At 36.4% G+C, this 17,447-nt stretch overlaps 1 protein-coding gene across 4 annotated transcripts in view; it reads left to right on the top strand.

Moving 5' to 3' along the window:
- The window catches only part of ZNF644 (zinc finger protein 644), a 78,857-nt gene that overhangs the window by 50,107 nt on the left and 11,303 nt on the right, over window positions 1-17,447 (top strand). For 2 of the 4 annotated variants that reach the window (XM_014939326.1, XM_014939325.1), the window contains exons 3-5: window positions 11,237-11,342; window positions 12,657-15,706; window positions 15,922-16,527. In XM_014939326.1, the coding sequence (XP_014794812.1) occupies window positions 12,688-15,706; window positions 15,922-16,527 (3,625 nt within the window). In that variant the 5' untranslated portion in view covers window positions 11,237-11,342; window positions 12,657-12,687. The remainder of the gene's footprint in view (window positions 1-11,236; window positions 11,343-12,656; window positions 15,707-15,921; window positions 16,528-17,447) is intronic. The other 2 variants (XM_014939328.1, XM_014939327.1) reach the window with 2 other exon arrangements.

The following is a 17,447-nucleotide window of genomic DNA, read 5'->3' as shown; positions in this document are numbered from 1 at the left end:
TCTCCCCCCCATTATTTTGGGAAAAAAGAATTTAAGCCCAGATTTTGTTTCTCCTCATGTTACTTGATATTCTGCTTCAGGAATACTTTGAACTGTAAAATTAATCTTTTTTCTATGGAATTATGTGAAAAGTTTAATAGAGCGATTTGCTTTAGTCTGTTTTAGAGTGAGTCTTTCAAGAGTATCTTTAGGTAAGGGCCCACAGTTCGGTAAATTCTGTGCTGTGGAGACAGAGCATGATGGATGGACTGGTGTCCGTAGGCTTCCATAACAAATAAAAGCTGGCTTCTCAAGTTCTGGGCTTGCTCTTTGACTCGTGCCATCTCAGAATGCAGCTGCTTGCCGGGACTTGGTGTTTTGAAGGGGTGGGAGGGAGATCCTGTTCGCTCAAATGAGGTTGTTCTTCATTTCTAACCTCTGATTAATATATACACTTTATGTAACTTTAAAAATGTGATATGTGCATTTTAAAGTAGACATAACCTGTTTGTTTGTATGAAATATAGGAACAAATATAACTGCAAAAGGAAATACTTTTCTTTATCTGAGTATAAAACAAGAATTGTGGCTAGGGAAGGGACTTGAATTCACAGTAAGATTTTGATTGTTCCCTGTGCCTTTCAATGCTTTCAGTGTTTAATGCTTACAGTTTATGTTCTTCTCTTCCTAATTTGTTACCTCATTACTGGTTTAAATGCCGAAAATTAGTTGAGAACTCTAATATATAAATAACTGAATGTGTTCTTTAAGCATGAAGTCTTCTGAATTAAAAGCCAAAGGCCCTTTATCTTAACAGTGGATAGCTGTGTATAATAGAAAAAAGCTGGTCTCTGAGGAGGAAGCCTGCACTCTTGCTTACATAACTAGAGGACAGAAAAATGTGTTAAAGAATGCATGGAAACAGTGTAATGAAGTTTGGTTGGTATTATTACTGCTTGGAGGAGATCTTGAGGTTCTGACAGTTCTGGGCAAATGACAACTGAATAGTCAGTAAATCAATGAAAATATTACACGTTATTGGGGAACAAAACAAAACCCAGAACAAAACAGAACCCAGATCTGGTTATACAAATTTGTGGTGTACCATAGTTGTATTGCGTTGCAGTGTGTGTTGCTTTTTGAGTACTAGTCTAGTCCTGTGATTGAAAAATGACATAGCAAAGCTGAAGAAGGTTCACAGAAGGGCAGCAAAGATGACTGAAAGACTTAATTTTAAATAGCAACCTGCATTTCCCAACTGCCTTTATCTTCTGTCTCCACTCATGAGTGTAGTAGCTACAGTGTCTTGTAGACTTCCAAACAATTAACTTGACTCGCACAACTCTGTGCAGACTTGTCCTTTTGTGTAAGCTTATGTTACTTAAAGCAATAGCTGAAAATGTGATTTAATGATTTGCTCAAACATTTTTCTTGTACTCTTGACCAGAATGTATTTCCTAATGACTCTTGATAGTGTGCCTTCCATGTAGGTTTTCTTTGAGTAAAGGCTTTGGGAGTTTTGTTCTTATGATTTCAAATAATTCAGTTTCCTAATGCAAATATGAAAGGTATGATATCCTGACTGTTGGAAATAAAACTTAAAAAAAGAATTGCTAGTTAAAACCACACAGGTGTAAGGTACTATTTAAAAACACTGAATGTACTTTATTGGGATGACCGTAGTCTTTGTTCTTAGATTTTATGACTGCCAGACTGCATCTTTTGAACTTCATAGGAGGACGTGTCTTGTTTTAAATAGGGGGGAATGTTAGGAAAAAAATAATTGTGATCTCAATGCATTAACAGTATAATGGCTCACATTTCTGTGTAACAGGAAATGTTAGAGAAGGTAGATGTTTGTGCTGAATTTCCCTGTAACAGTGTGTAGAGTGGGGTCAGATTTTGAGCATTTGAGATACCAGGCAAAATGGGACTTGCTTCCAGAAACTGTCTTACATATATTTTAGTATTGCTTTACCTAAAAGTAGAGGATGTAATAAATGAAGAATAGCGCCATAGATGCTGAGGCAGGTTATATACAGAATTCTAGTATGTGGGATTTGTGTTTCTCTGGCTCAGACAGGAATCTCATAAAATTTTCATCTTGTTCATATTATCCTGGTAACATAATGTTGAGTTTTCTGCCATTAAGTTGCTTATAGTGATGACTTAAAAAAAAAAGAAAAGGCCACAACCAACCAACCATAAACCAATTATTAGGGGAGTTACCTTATCTTTTCTCATCACTTGGAATTATGACTTTTGTCTGTTCATCTGGTCATGTACACAGTTATATAGCTTTGGGTCTTTTAAAAACTCTTATTTCATATGTTTTTCAGTAAGGATGATAACTTTCTCCAAGTTGACAGAATTTTTAGTCTAACAAGGTACAAGATGGGGTTTTGGCCTTGCTTGTCTGGCACTGTTAATTACAATCATATTCGCTTTTTAACCCTTGATTACTGCAAGAATATGGAGAATGATGAGAGCCAGTTTGCTGGTAAGGATGAGTGAGTATCGCTAATGTAATTTGTTACACTAGGGATCTAAATCAAATGAGTAGAAGCAGAGTATCCATTTCAGGTAGTCTTTTTATAATTGGGAAGAATAGCATGCTTTTTAGGAGTTAAGAAGTCTCTACATTAGCAGGAGAGACAATCTTAAAATTTGTGATACTATTAATATATATATAGCAAATTTAATGGCCAAAAAAAGCAAAAAGCATGAGAAATTGCTAGATTTGTTTCAGATCATGCTGGGTAAAAAGAATTACAACTTTTATCAAATATAATAGGAAATAAGGTCTGAATTTTTCCAGAGTTGAAAGGTATGTCATGTTCAAAGATCTGTCTCAGTAAAATTGTGTTAAACTGTTTTTTTAATGTTGTCTTTAAGAAAGTTGTGCTGTCAATGTCTTACGAAGCATCGTGTTGTCATGCACGTTTTGATTGTGATCTGTAGGACTGACACTTCAGGACTAGCCCATGCAGGTAACTAAAAATAGAGTTTAATGAACCTGAGAAATATTCCTGCAAAAAGGAGCCAAATACACCTGACTTCTGAATATCCTTCCCAGTCTGGTTGTGATCTTTATATACTAATGAATGTACATTGAATAGTTTATCTAAATAACAAGCTGAATGTTTATACCTTAAGAGGTCTTTTGCTTCAGTTACTGATTTCATCTTTCTGTGACATTTGGGATTATAATGAAAAAGAGACTTCTGTAGCCATGTAATTGTAATCACTAGGGATTTGTATAGAGTTATGAAAAACATCTAATTATTAGAATTGGTTCATTGATACAGTTCTGTTGGGAGAAAGGATTCTTCCAAGTGCTCACAGAAGATGTCTGAACAAGAAGACTGAAATGTAGGAAAAATCTTTGTTTAAATGGAAAGTCAGTTTTAGATTTGGATATGAAAATTCTGTAGGTTCTGCTTTTATTAGTTGTAAATGTCTTTGTGCTAGCACACCATCGCTCGAATTTGGCGGCTGGGGGAATGTTTTCGGTTCTATGTGCTCTACTTGTAGGGAATAATTAATTTGCATACAAAATTTCACCACCACTTGGTGGCAGTACTTGGCTTCAAAAGGACTTGTTTCTGAGCAGATAAAGTGATTTTAATTCTGTAAAACTATAGGTTATGGGGGGACTAGATTTTTTTTAAAATTTCTAAAAGTTACTGATGTGTTTTAGAAATGAAAATGCTTTTTATTTAACCTGCTGGAAGTATTTGCATTTGTATGTCTCTATGGAAAATCTAGCTATCATGTCTAATATGTAATTTAAGAGTATTTCTTGTGTTGATAGTATTCTCAGAAGATGTATTTAATGTTCCCCAGTTGAATTATTTTAGCATTTACTTCTAGCATTTTACTTGAGTAGTGTACTGTACTTCAAGTAATTTTAGAACATAAAACTTGCTTCATGATAGTATTCTTCATAATGTTGTCTTCTGCAGTTACCTAGAGGACTGGCAAAGCTTTTTTTTTTCTGAAATGTTCTCTGCATTTTCACTTTTTTTATTTATTGATACAAATTTTAGTAAAATATTCCCCTATAGATTTTCCTGTCAACAAAGTTAGTGAGGTTTGTGCCCTTACTCACAGTTGTTGTCTCTCAGCTGTGCTGATTCAGCACAGTGTGCGTTCCAGCTTTTTAAACTGTATAGTGAAATTGTTGATAAAGTGGGAAAGAAGGAAGGTGGGGGGGTGGAGGAAGGTAGGAGTTATTTAAATTGGCTTTGCTGCAAAGAAAAGCATAATTCCAATATGTAGCACTGTAATTTGACAGCTTATGGCTCCATGTTGAGACGACTTCCTCTTCTCTGCAAGCCAAAATCTTCTGTGATGACAGCAAGTCTTTCATTTCAGTATTATCCCCCACGTAAGGACCGTAGTGGTCTTGTGCCTATATTGCTGATATTTTGAAATGAAAGAAAAAAGTAGATAGTCTGAGCATATGGAGCACTCTAAAGAGGAGTAAATAAGTGAGAATTGGGATACTGTGTGGCAAAGTGTACTAAAACAGAATCACAGAAGTGTTGGAAGGGAACTGTGGAGATCTTATCCGATCCTTTGCCATAAGCAGGGTCAGCTAGAGCAGCTTGCCGAGGACCGTGTCTGGACAGCTTTTGAATGTCTCCAAGGACACCACTGGAAAGAGCCTGTCTTTGTCTGTTTGTACATGTTGATGAGATCTTACCGAGCCTTCTCTTCCTAGACTGAACAGTCCTATCAAGCTTTCTTCATATGAGCTGCTCCAGTCTCTTAATTGTCATAGTGGCCCTTTGCTGGACTCTTTCCAATAGCTCCATACTTCTCTTGGCCTGATCATCCCAGAACTTACCAGTGCTGAGTAGTGGGAAAGGATCACCTCCCTCAGTGTGCTGGCAACACTCCTAACGTAGGCCAGGATACTGTTGGCCTTCTTTGCCACAAGGGCACACTGCTGGCTCATGTTCAGCTTGCTGTCCAACAGGACCCGCAGGACTTCTCTGCAAACCTGCTTTGCAGCATGTACTGGTGCACAGGGTTATTCGTCGTGTGGGACTTCATCCTATCCTTGGTTGAACTTCATGAGGTTTCTATCAGCCCATTTTTCCAGCCTGTTGAGATCCACCGGTGTATCAGCTGCTCTGCTCCGTCTTGTATCGCCAGCAAACTTTCTGAGGGTACCTTCTGCCTCATCATCCAGGTCATTAATGAAGGTTTTGAACCTTGTTTCGATCCAATATTGACCCCAGGATCCTGTGCTAGTTACTGGCCACCAACTATACTTTTTACCACTGATTACAATCCTTAACTTTTTGGCAGTCTGATAAAAACATTGTCTCACAACAAGGATTGGGAGCAGGGCTTTTATTTATAGACTGTAATGAGGAAAAGCCTTCCTGTTTTGTGATGCTGGTTGTTAATAAAATAGATGGTTAATTTGTATTGTGTCTAGATAAAAGCAATTTTTGGTACAGGCTAAAGAGTACATTTGACTGAAAAATACAGGTAATAGTAAACGAGATGAACAGTGTTTTCTCAAACATTTCTCTTTAGAGAAAAAAAGGGTGTGAGCACGTGAGATTGACATAAAGGAAAAGAGTTTATCTATGCACGTAGAAGTATGTAAGGGAACGGTTTTGGAGAGAAATAGTGTGTACTATCACAGAGCATTAAATCCGTATTTTTCAAACTTCTGTCACTTACCGGAATGCTGCTAGTCATTACCATCTATGCCTGCGTTTAGGAAAAATCAATGTTTGATTGTAGTTCTCATCTTTAGTAGAAACTAACAGCAGTGCAATTCAAACTAGATCATACTCCTCAAAATCTGAATTAGACAGCTGCAGGAACATGGAGACTTAAGTACTCGGCAGTCCTCTATGTGGAGTGCTGCAAGGAGTTGTGGAAGCCTGTAGAGTTGCCAAAGCCCGTAGAGTTGCCAGACAATATGTGACTGACTGTTCTTAAGTTATCAGATTCAAAGGCTTGGATTTTTTACTGGCTAGGCATCTTTTAGAAATGCCTAATTCACCTTGAAAAGTCTCTACCAATGAAGCCATCTTAAACTGTTGCATTAGCACTTAAGACTATAAGAGTATTTTTTTTAAGTCATACATCTGATCCTTGTGACACTTAAATTGTAATGTCATTTATTTTATTGATTTCAGTATTGAATTTTAGCATGATGCACCCCGTTGTGACAAACTGGTTTATTTTCCCAAGCAAATCAATATTAGAGGAATAGGATTAAGAATGGTCGGTGGCAGTAATGGTATTCTCTTCTATGATTTCTGAATTGTAGGATGATCATTCTTCAATTGTGTACCCGTTCCTTTCACATGTGGGATGTTAAAATATCTTAAACATTTGAGACCAGAAATCAAGTTTCTGAAATTTTGGACATTTTTAAAGAAACATTTTTTTTCCATACTACTTGACATATAGTTTTTAAAGAAATGGTTTCTTTAGAATAAAAGTTTCAGGTAAATAAACTTTCTGAAAAAATGTGCTTCAGAATTGATGTTCCTGAGTATAATCATACTGAAAAGGTGGATGCTTTTTTGTGATGACTCCTCTATAATTCAAAGTTTCTCTTTGGTCCACGTTTTCCACAGAGATATGACAACTCAGTAATCTTTCAACAGCATGCAAAAAGGTTATACTATGGGTGGCAATAACTTCGTATTTCTTTATTTAGGCATAATACAACTTCTTAGTGTTGTAGCAGTAATTTTTCTTGCTGGTTTAAAAATGATTTTTAATAGGGGGGTCTGATTAGCTGTAAGAGTTTTCTGATACTTGTGTTTTCATGTGAACAGCTATGGAGCTGAATTGAAGAGAACTAGTTTTCAGTGGAATCCGTCATATTGTAGTTATATTAATAACCGTATACTTGAATGTGAAGTAGGTGTGGGAGAGCAGTATTTGTGGTGGTGTGCATATTAAGCAAGCTGTCTATTCACTGTAGAAGTTAAAAAAAATCCAGAAATGTTAATGTGAATTTCTAGGTTTCAAAGCTAAGTAAGGCAGCCTACAAATAGTCAGTGTCTTTGCTGTGCAGAAGGGAATCTATTTTCAACAACTTAATTTGCAAACACAGGTGGGAGCTGGAGGAAGACAAGGTGAGTCACTGACTCATCCTCCAGTTGTCAGGCTTTGTGGTTCTATTTCCATCTGAAGGGTGGGTGGATCTGGATAGCTTTTAAGAAGAGATGAAGTGGAAAATGAGTAATAGGTGTTCTTCTAATGATCAAAGTATCATTATTTTATTGACTTTGTGTATTCGTATTCCTAGATAAACACAAAACTGAGGGGCTGCGAACCGTGTGCATTATTTTAGAAGAGGCAAAAATATTGTCCAGCTATCCTCTAAATAACTTGATTATTTTTTTCTCAAGATGTAGCTGGTTTATGCTTGTACACTACTTGTTCCTCTATTATTTTGTAGGAATGTTTGTTTTCCAAATGTTCTTAAACATTCAGTTTTGATGGAAGCTCCATGCTTGACATTTGCCATGATTAAGTTGAAGGAATAGACTGCATAATGGGGCAAAATGGAAGGAGATGCTTCTTTAGTCCTGGGTCACTATGTACTTAATTGGTCTGTTGTTTGTTGCCTAAAAAGCTGTGACACTAGTTTCATCGTCTTTAATATCGTCATTTGAGAAAGCTTTACAACAGGAATGCTTGTGGATAAAAGGATAGGTTTTCTTCATTTTCTCTATTTACATAACAAAGTCTTGAAGAAAAATCTAAATGGAAACAGTGTAAACCTGAAACACCTTTCCTGTCTCTTGAATATTCGAGTAATCCCTTGACTGTCCTGGTTATTCAGAAATCTGCTTAGAGAACTCGAATTATGAGGAATTACTTGGCACAGAACAAGTATATTTTTTCCTTCATTACAGCACTATATTTCTTCAGTTACTTTAACTAGGCTGAGTGAATTCAGTCCATTTAGGAGATGGCTTCTAAGTTTTGTGTCATTTAATAGTTGTTCTGTGCTTTTAGCTCACTGGTTTATATTTATGATTTTAATGAGAATCTTGCTATCAAAACACATAAAAGCACTTCATGCTTGTCACATACTCAACCAGATTCTTCCATCTTAATTTTTCCTTTCCAGCGTGCTTTCAAATCTATTGTAAAATCATGTAAAATAAAGTGGGTTTTGTAACAGAAACTGACAAATCTCCTGCTACTAGTAAGCAACAGCATAGTACACTTAGCACTTGAGTGTAAGTTTTAATGAACTAGTATGAAGGCAATGCTCTTAATTTGGTGTATGACCCTATTACATAGTGGCGGTTGTCATTATGAAGTAAGAATGTGTAAGTATCGTAAGTCTACTGGTAATAAATACAATTAATAATGTACATAGAACAATGGAATTAAGTACATTCCTATCAAAAAGAATTATTAATGAACAGAAAGTGGACAGCATGGATCTGATGACAGGAAGGTTGCATCTAACCTGAATTACTGAGTGACCTAGGAAGCTTGCTCAGAGGGATTACTGAATAATTATGTTAATATGCAATTATCACCTCATTTCTTCTGTAGTAACCTCAAGATGTAGTGTAGTAAGGGTGTTATAGCAAGTGCTGATAGTTTGCAAAAATACTGATGTTCAAGATTTTTGAGACAATAAGATTAGCTTAAGGCATTTAAATGATGATCTGTCAGCTTGAAGATAGATCTGACCTTACACTTTTTTAATGCTTAGACTATCTGGCCACAGGCAGTCATATCTGCAGAACTCATTACGATTTAAAAAACTGATATTTTGCAAAGAAAAACTATTAAAAAATATGTAAATTTAATAGGGATGGAATGTGGCTTAGATGGCTAAATAATTGGTTGCTTTCTACTTCTGAATATAAAATAATTCCTATATAAAAATAGCATATTGTGTAAACCAGGAATAACACTGTTAACTGCACTATAGGCATTCTAGGCTTAACTGAAATAATCAAATTGAATTTGACCTAGCATTTTAGATAAAGTGTGTTTCAAAGGTATGAGCCTGGGATTGTGTATGCTTGAGTAGGAATTTTGAGCATTGCCATTTTTACACTTACATATCTCCTAGGTATATTGCACTATGTAATTGTAATGAGTTGTATTACCTCAACTGTATGGTGCTTGCCCTAGTAGAGGATTTAACAAGCATTATATGCAGCAAACTTAAAGTTTGATCTCAACGTTTAATTTTTCAAGTACAGTAAATAAGGATTACTTACTATATATTTTGACAGAATTAATAATTTGTGTATTTCTGATATGATGTAGAGAAGATAATTTTAAAACTGTGATGGAAATACACAAAGAATATTACATAGACTTAGTTATATCTTAGTTGTTAAAAAGATTGATTTTTCATTTTTTTTCCCCAGAGTGTTCAGATTAAGTAGTATTTCAGTTTGGGTGTTGCAATTCCTGAATGCTGTGAGTTAGATGTTAACGTTTCCTCAGCAACGATGGCATTATGTTGAATGTTTTCTTGCATGTGTCTAATTACACCTATCATTGTTGCTGCATGAATTTCTATGCATGGAATAGATAATGAAGTACTGCATCTTGGCTCAGTGTTGTCACAAACTCTAAATTACTGTAATTTTAAATTTTATATGTTTTATTTAATACCACGCTGTTAAAACTGCTAACTTTATTGTTGTCCTGCACATGAAATAGTGAGTTGGATAGCTGGAAAAAATGTGGTAATTAGCAGAAAATTATTAAAATATAACAGCGATACTATTGATACAATAAGCATTTCAGGCTTGATTCAAAGACTGAAATCTGTAGGGACATATGTATTACCGTAGAAGACTTCTGATCATATCCATATGGAATACTTCACAATCTCCATAAATACACAGTATAGAAAGGTGTCTCTTACAAGATTGCACAGTGTAGTGTTTTAGATACTGCTCATGGTAACTCTGAAGAGAGTCTCAGTTTGAAGGTGATCATATGGTGCCCTAGCCACCTTTTCAATTTAAGCTTTAACACTAATATTTAGCATCAGTATGGTTTTGTATGTAGAGCAACATGGTTTTGTCTTCATCACGTAAACCTGTGAAAAGTTTTCAGGAGCCGTTCTGATAATGAGGGTTGCAATCTCCAAGCAGGCAGGATATTCTCAGTTTGCCACCCTGCTGTTCAGGGGGTACCGGTGAAGTTGCTTTAAATGGGAAGCGTCTGTTCTTCCTCTGAACCCCTCACACCAGAACAGATGGGTGGAACTTGGAACATGGAAGGTTTTACCTCAGAGGTGGTAACAGTGAAGCTACTCATTAACACTGAATTTACCACTTCGTTAGCAACATTGCTTCCTGTTGAGAAAAGCTAATACAGGCTCTCAAATTGACTGAGCATACATTTGTCTACCTCTGCAGTAATAAAGCGAGGAAAGCGCACATCTTTCAGGCAAAATTGGCTTACTAAATTTCTTCTGAACTTTTTGTGAACACTTTTATACTCTGCTGCGTGACGCTATATGAAACTTACAGTATTCAGTTGCAGAATTGTTGGAGCTGTTGTGCATCCTTGGAGGTTTCACTTCTTTTAGTTGACTTTTGCATTACTGGTTCTTAGTGTGTGTTTGCACTGCCCATTTCTAACTTGTGTAGGTGATGTAAAGTCTCCTGCTGGGCGGTGCATTATCACCATTTTAGGGTGATAGTTTTGAATGTGATCTTATTGGAAGTCTTTATTATGGTGGAAAATGACCCATGAAATGCAAAAATCTAAGAAATAGGAAAACGAGAAAATGGGATGTCTAGTAGAACATGTGCATAAAGGTATGTTATAGATAAATACTGGAATAAAATATTTCATAAACTTTAAGCATTTATTATGCATCTGACACGAGCAATGCCGTATTTCTAAATTGGCTAGTTCGATGACTGAGTAGCAAAGGAAACATTTTTTTAATGTCAAAATTTTTTCATTACATTTCTAGTCCAAATATAGTTATTTTTATCTTCAGAATAGTTAATAAGTTGTATTACATTAAGGTTTGTATTTTACAGACTTAAAGGAAGTTAAAGTATTTGCTTTGTCCTTTTGCTGATTTGAAACAAAACAGGCACAATAACAGAGCATTTCCATGAGGCCATAGGTAGCTTTGATTTGCGTGGATAGCTGTCGTAATGTTGACTTCAAAAACTAATAGAAATGCTGGGCTCATTTTAGACTGTGACGTATAAAGGTGAAAGTGGTGTCATTTAACCATGTGCTTTTCTCTCTTTAGGAAAAAAGGATGTCAAGCGTGGTCTTCCTTGATTTTGATGAAGGACCGTTGCAGGAAGCCATGGATATTTGTTGTGAGTTATAACATCTTAATTCCAAGAGTCTAGGTAATGACTCCTTTTAACTGAGCTCTACTCAAAATGTTAATTAGTAACTGAAACTACGTGTGTGATGGCAGGAATCAAATTCCCCAAAAGATCAAAGTGAATAGTACTCTTTAAAGGTAAAATATGTGGTTTCTGTAAAATATAGAGATGTTTCTGGCTCCTAGATGGATGTTTTAGTGCCTTATGCTTCCTGTGTTCTGAGGACACGGTATAAGCATTTACCCCTGAGTGCCTGGGTAGACTTAAGTTCACACACCAGTTTCTTACACACTGATTTTTTTATGTGTAGGCAACTCCTTTGTGCTCACTACGCATTGGGTAGATGATTTGGTGTATGAATGGAAGGCACTTGTGGAAAGACATTTTTATGTACACAGGCCTCCCAGAGGGAATTAATATGTAGTAGTTATCTGTACTAGTAAATACTATTATTGTCATGCTCTGGATTCAGTGTGGTGATTTTCTCTGGTAGGTAAATCCTAATTAAATGTTTCTAATTGTGGGAGGTTTTCCACTTTTGAGAAAATGCTAGTTTATTTGCTTATCATTTAAAATGGCCTGTATAACATAAGCAGAATCTGATTTATTTAATTTAAAGCAAGTAGAGCCCTTTTGTAAGAAGGGAATGGGAAGACATTTAATTTAGTGAGTTTTGATCCTTTGCTATGTCTCTATCAGTAATCAGATGTTCAAAATCAGCTTAGTTGTGTTTTCTCCTTTAAACCACAGTAAATATTTCTGCAGGCTTCTGTGTAGCATCAGGTTAGTTGTATACAAGCACTTTGGAAAAAGTGGTACCTTGAGATATGTAAGGATTATTTTCGTTCTCTAGGTGCTAAAGGGAAGTATGTTTGTTTTGTTGGATTTTTTTAAACGTCACTAAAACGAATAGCAGATGTCTGGGTAGCTTTTATTCCTAACTTGTTTTATTTCGAGAAAACAACTAAAGATAAACTCTGTGTTTATGTTAATGCACACGTAGAATGTATTTGCACAGTTTTTGACAATCTCCTTTCCCCCATCTTACTTGCATATAGGTGTTCAGGTTTTTTTGAACTGGGCAGTGACTAGTTTGCTGTATGGTTATTAATATAGCATAGCAAAAAAGTATATTTTTTTAATTGCTTCATTGGTTAATTTTAAACATGTATTGAATATCCTAAATAAAAAAATACATTTTTAAACATTTCAAACTTATTTTTAGATTACAGTGTGAAGAGGGGTGATCCTGAAGAAAACTGTAACTTACTTATTTAATAACTGCCATTATTTATTTCTGTGATTCCCTGATTCTTTTCTTGCCTTTTTTTTTAGTATAAATGTACTTAATGGACAGACCAGCAATATGGATGATTTAGAGATAAATACTGAAGTCACTGGTGCTAAAGAAGAGGAAGAAATCCTATGTGATGATAATTTCATATCTGAGGAAGAAGGTGGCATTCCTAAACCACAAGAGAGTGACACGTCATTTCAGAAGAACAATACATTGACTCTGCCTGAGGAGCTATCAAGGGACAGATCTGAAAAAGCCTTAAGTGGAGGCCAGACTTCTCTATTTATGCACACTGGTGCTCCTACTGTTTCTAGCGAAAACTTTATCTTGTCTAGAGGAACTGCTGTTAATGGACCAGTTTCACACTCCACCTCAACTAAGACTTCCATTATGAATAAAGGCAGTGTTTCATTAACCACTGGACAGCCTGTAGGTCATCACACAGATTCCTGCTCAACTTTGACAGTGGTTCATGATCACCAGCCGCCTGCAAAGAGTACAACACAGAAATCAAATCAGCACCCAGTTCTATTTTTGTTACCTGATGTAGCACATGCTAAGAACCTGACTCATTCCATTAAAAATCTACCTACCTCTGCTTCAATTGGTTGTGATTCACAGAAATCAGTAGGAAATAGTGTAGATAGCACTTTAGTAGGCCAAGTAGAAGTTTGTGAGGATGATAAAAATTTACTAGTAAAAGATGATTGTGTCGATACATTAACAGGCATTTCCTCAGGTACAGGTGGTTTCAGATCGGGATGTGATCCCAGCTGGGATCCACAAAAAGAGTTTATACAGTTTCTTATGACAAATGAAGAAACAATAGAGAAGTCTCCAATTCACTGTAAAGTAGGCTTAGAAAAAAAGCGAAAAAGGAAAATGGATGTTAGTAAAATAACACGCTATACTGAAGACTGTTTTGGTGATACCAGTTGTATTCCCAGTAAATCAAAACTATTAAATGTTGACTTCTTAGAGCAGAATGAGGAGGAGCTACAAATAGTAGAACCACAAAAATACTCATTGAGTAAAGTGAAGCCTGAATCCACAGATGAAGAGCTGGAAGCTGTCGATGCTATCCAGCAGCTCATTTATAGTCCCGGTAGTAACTGTGCAGAAGATACTTCTCCTGTTCACACTAGCACTTTTCTTTCCAATACTTTAAAAAATAAATGTGAACAGAATGATTCTGAGTCACCATCTACTTTCAGTACTGATGAACCGTCATTTTATCCCTGTACAAAATGCAATGTGAATTTTAGGGAGAAGAAACATCTGCATAGGCATATGATGTACCATTTAGATGGGAACAGTCATTTCCGACATCTCAATGTCCCCAGGCCCTATGCATGTAGGGAATGTGGAAGGACATTTCGAGATCGTAATTCACTTCTTAAACATATGATAATTCACCAGGAAAGAAGGCAGAAATTGATGGAAGAAATCCGTGAGCTGAAAGAACTTCAGGATGAGGGTAGGAGTGCACGGCTACAGTGCCCACAGTGTGTATTTGGTACCAATTGTCCCAAAACATTTGTGCAGCATGCAAAGACCCATGAAAAAGATAAAAGATACTATTGTTGTGAGGAATGCAATTTCATGGCTGTGACAGAAAATGAACTGGAATGCCATCGAGGGATTGCTCATGGAGCAGTAGTCAAATGTTCAATTATCGGTAGCGACATGTCCCAGAGGAAAACACAGAAAAAGGCATCCTTGAAAGATCCATATTTAGGATCCTCAAAAAAGTCATCGACATATATGTGTAAGATGTGTCCATTTACTACTTCAGCTAGAAGCATTTTAAAAAAACACATGGAATATCTGCATCCAGCATCATGCATTGATCCCTTTGGTAGCCATCTTAGACTAGACAAAAGAAAAGGCAGCATAATAGAAGAATCTTTAGATTTTGGTAGCAGGACAAAACAGTTGATGAAACAATCTTCTACTTTTCCAAAGAACTCTGTTTTAAAACAGGATGTAAAAAGATCATTTGGCTCCACTTCACAGTCCAGTAACTTCGCAAAACTTCACAAGAGGCCCTACAGGATACAGAAGGCTCGGAAAAGCGTTTCACAGTCATCTGTAAGTGTGTGCAATCTAAATTCTACAAACAAGACCTTTTTGATTAGAAATAGCATTGAACAGAAACCTAAGTATTTTCATCAAGCAGCAAAGCAGAAAGCTTGTGTCAAAACAAGTGGTAATTACTTATATAGACACAAATATGAAAACTACAGGATGATTAAAAAATCTAGTGACTCTTATCCTTTGCATTTAAAAAAGGAAGAGTCCAACTCTGTCAGTTCTTTACATTTATTTTCTTCATCAAGTAGTCCCCATAATAATTGTTTTGTCATGGATTCAAATAATCTTGATTGCAAAAGGGCAGAAGGCCGTAAAGATCGTAGGCATGTAGCTGTAAAAAGAGTGGTTAAAGATTCCAAGAGGGAAGGCTCTGTTACAGGAGATGGTTTGGATTGCTATCCAGATTTTCTGCATAAAATGACTGTTGTTGTTTTACAGAAACTTAACTCTGCTGACAAAAAAGACAGCTATGAAACGGAGGATGAAAGTTCATGGGATAATGTTGAACTATGTGATTACACTACACAGTCTGTGGAGGATGAATCTTACAGTGATATTAACCAGGAGCATGTAAACCTATTCCCCATATTCAAAGGTAAAATGGAAGATCATGAAGCTGGTGATAAATCTTCACTTGGTTATGAGCAGAATGATGGCTTTTATTTTGAGTATTATGAAGATGCTGAGGGTAGTACCTTCCTGCATGATTTGCATGATCCTCAGAATTTAGAAAATGTAGGATCAGCATTGCCAAAGCATAATTCAGTTTTCCATTGGACTGATTTGTCACTTGAAAAGAAGTCCTGCCCATACTGTCCAGCAACCTTTGAAACAGGTGTTGGATTGTCCAATCATGTCAGAGGACATCTTCACAGAGCTGGACTAAGCTATGAAGCCCGTCATGTTGTTTCACCAGAACAGATAGCAACAAGTGACAAAATGCAACATTTTAAAAGAACTGGAACAGGAACTCCTGTTAAACGTGTTAGAAAAGGTAAGTTGTGTTGGTTTGTTGTTTTTCTGGGGTTTTTGTTTGTTTGTTTTCTTTTTAAATTTGGGTATAAAGTAAAGGGGACAAAAGGGATTTATTGAGCACTAAACAAGACTTGCTTTATCTTGTTGTAAAGCCTCTCTTGTCCTTGTGGTTTGCTGTTGTCATGTTTAACTGTATATTATTGTCAAAACCCATGAAAATTATTTTCTTTGTAGCGATTGAGAAATCTGAAACTTCCTCTGAGCATACGTGTCAGCTCTGCGGAGGCTGGTTCGATACTAAAATTGGATTGTCTAATCATGTGCGAGGACACCTGAAGAGGCTTGGCAAAACCAAGTGGGACGCACACAAGTCTCCGATCTGTGTTCTGAATGAGATGATGCAAAATGAAGAGAAGTATGAAAAAATCCTGAAGGCTTTGAACAGTCGCCGCATTATTCCCAGACCGTTTGTTGCTCAGAAATTTGCATCAAATGATGACTTTTTATCTCAGAATGTTATACCTCTTGAAGCATACCATAATGGCCTAAAGACTGAAGATACGTCTGTGTCTGCATCGGAGGAAGAAGGGCTGAGTTTCCTAAATGAATGTGATGAAACAAAAGCAGTACTACATGATGGGAAAAAAAATCAGTCACTTACACTGATAGAACTCCTGAAAAATAAGAGGTTAGGAGAAGAAAGGAATCCTGATATTTCTCCTCAGAAGATGCATAATCAAACTGCAAGAAAGAGGTTTGTTCAGAAATGTGTTCTTCCATTAAATGAAGACAGTCCATTGATGTATCAGCCACAAAAAATGGACTTGACTATGCAGTCAGGTAAGAAGATGTTTCTAGCTGTCTTGACAACATTTCCAAAGAATCCTTTAATTCACAGGAAATGTACAAGTGCAGAGTGTTTTATTTGGGATTCTGTTCATTTAATTCTTTTTTCATTTCCAGAGGACACTGACTGCAAGAGGTAGCACAGCAAATTTTTCTGACATGTTTTTTCTAAAGTGAAAAAACCCTTCAGCAGCACTGAGGGGTTTTTGCCTGGAACATAGTTGTGTTCTGCATCTGGCTGGGTATACAAATTCAAAGTGGACACAAACTGAGCCTCAGTAAGGAAGAAGACACATCCTGCAATAACAAGTTGAAGTGTCCATACATATTGGGTAGACTAACAGTTCTGAAATGTTTGGGCTTGTAACCCAGTTTCTGGGTATGAAAACAGCTGGTTTGGGACCTACTTCTTTTAAGTCTCTGAGTTTTGTGCAAAGCAGCATTTGCTCAAACTAACAGAACTGTTGATACCGTTACAAATGCATAAAGTTCCAAATTGGTAAATCACTGTCAACTAATTTTGATGATCCTAGGCAAACATACTCCTACAACAGCTTAATTCTTGTTTGTTGATAATTGTGGCTGCTGTGAGAAACTGATGCTTGTTAAGGGCCTGTCTATCCTGAGTGAAGACCTGTGCTGGTTCAGGCTTTGTTGGAATACAGTTGTAGCCAGTGGTTTTCTAAGGCACAGCCCCTGAGCCATACGGGCAGAGATTGCCCCTCCACCGAGAATTGTGCTAATGAAACAATTCTATAATCAACTTCCTAGATACTCTGTATACTAATAGAACAGGGTTTTAGAGTGATGTTTTTAACCTACTTGTCACATAAGAGTTATTTCTAGTCTAAGGGAATTCTTACAACCTCCTTTTTAATGTGTACGTAGAGCTTGCATTTAACTGTTTCTTGTTT

Source organism: Calidris pugnax, unplaced genomic scaffold, assembly GCF_001431845.1.
Source record: "Calidris pugnax isolate Ruff unplaced genomic scaffold, ASM143184v1 scaffold18, whole genome shotgun sequence".
In the NCBI taxonomy this organism is placed as follows: Eukaryota; Metazoa; Chordata; class Aves; order Charadriiformes; family Scolopacidae; genus Calidris; species Calidris pugnax.
This window is presented reverse-complemented; position numbering and strand designations above follow the sequence as displayed.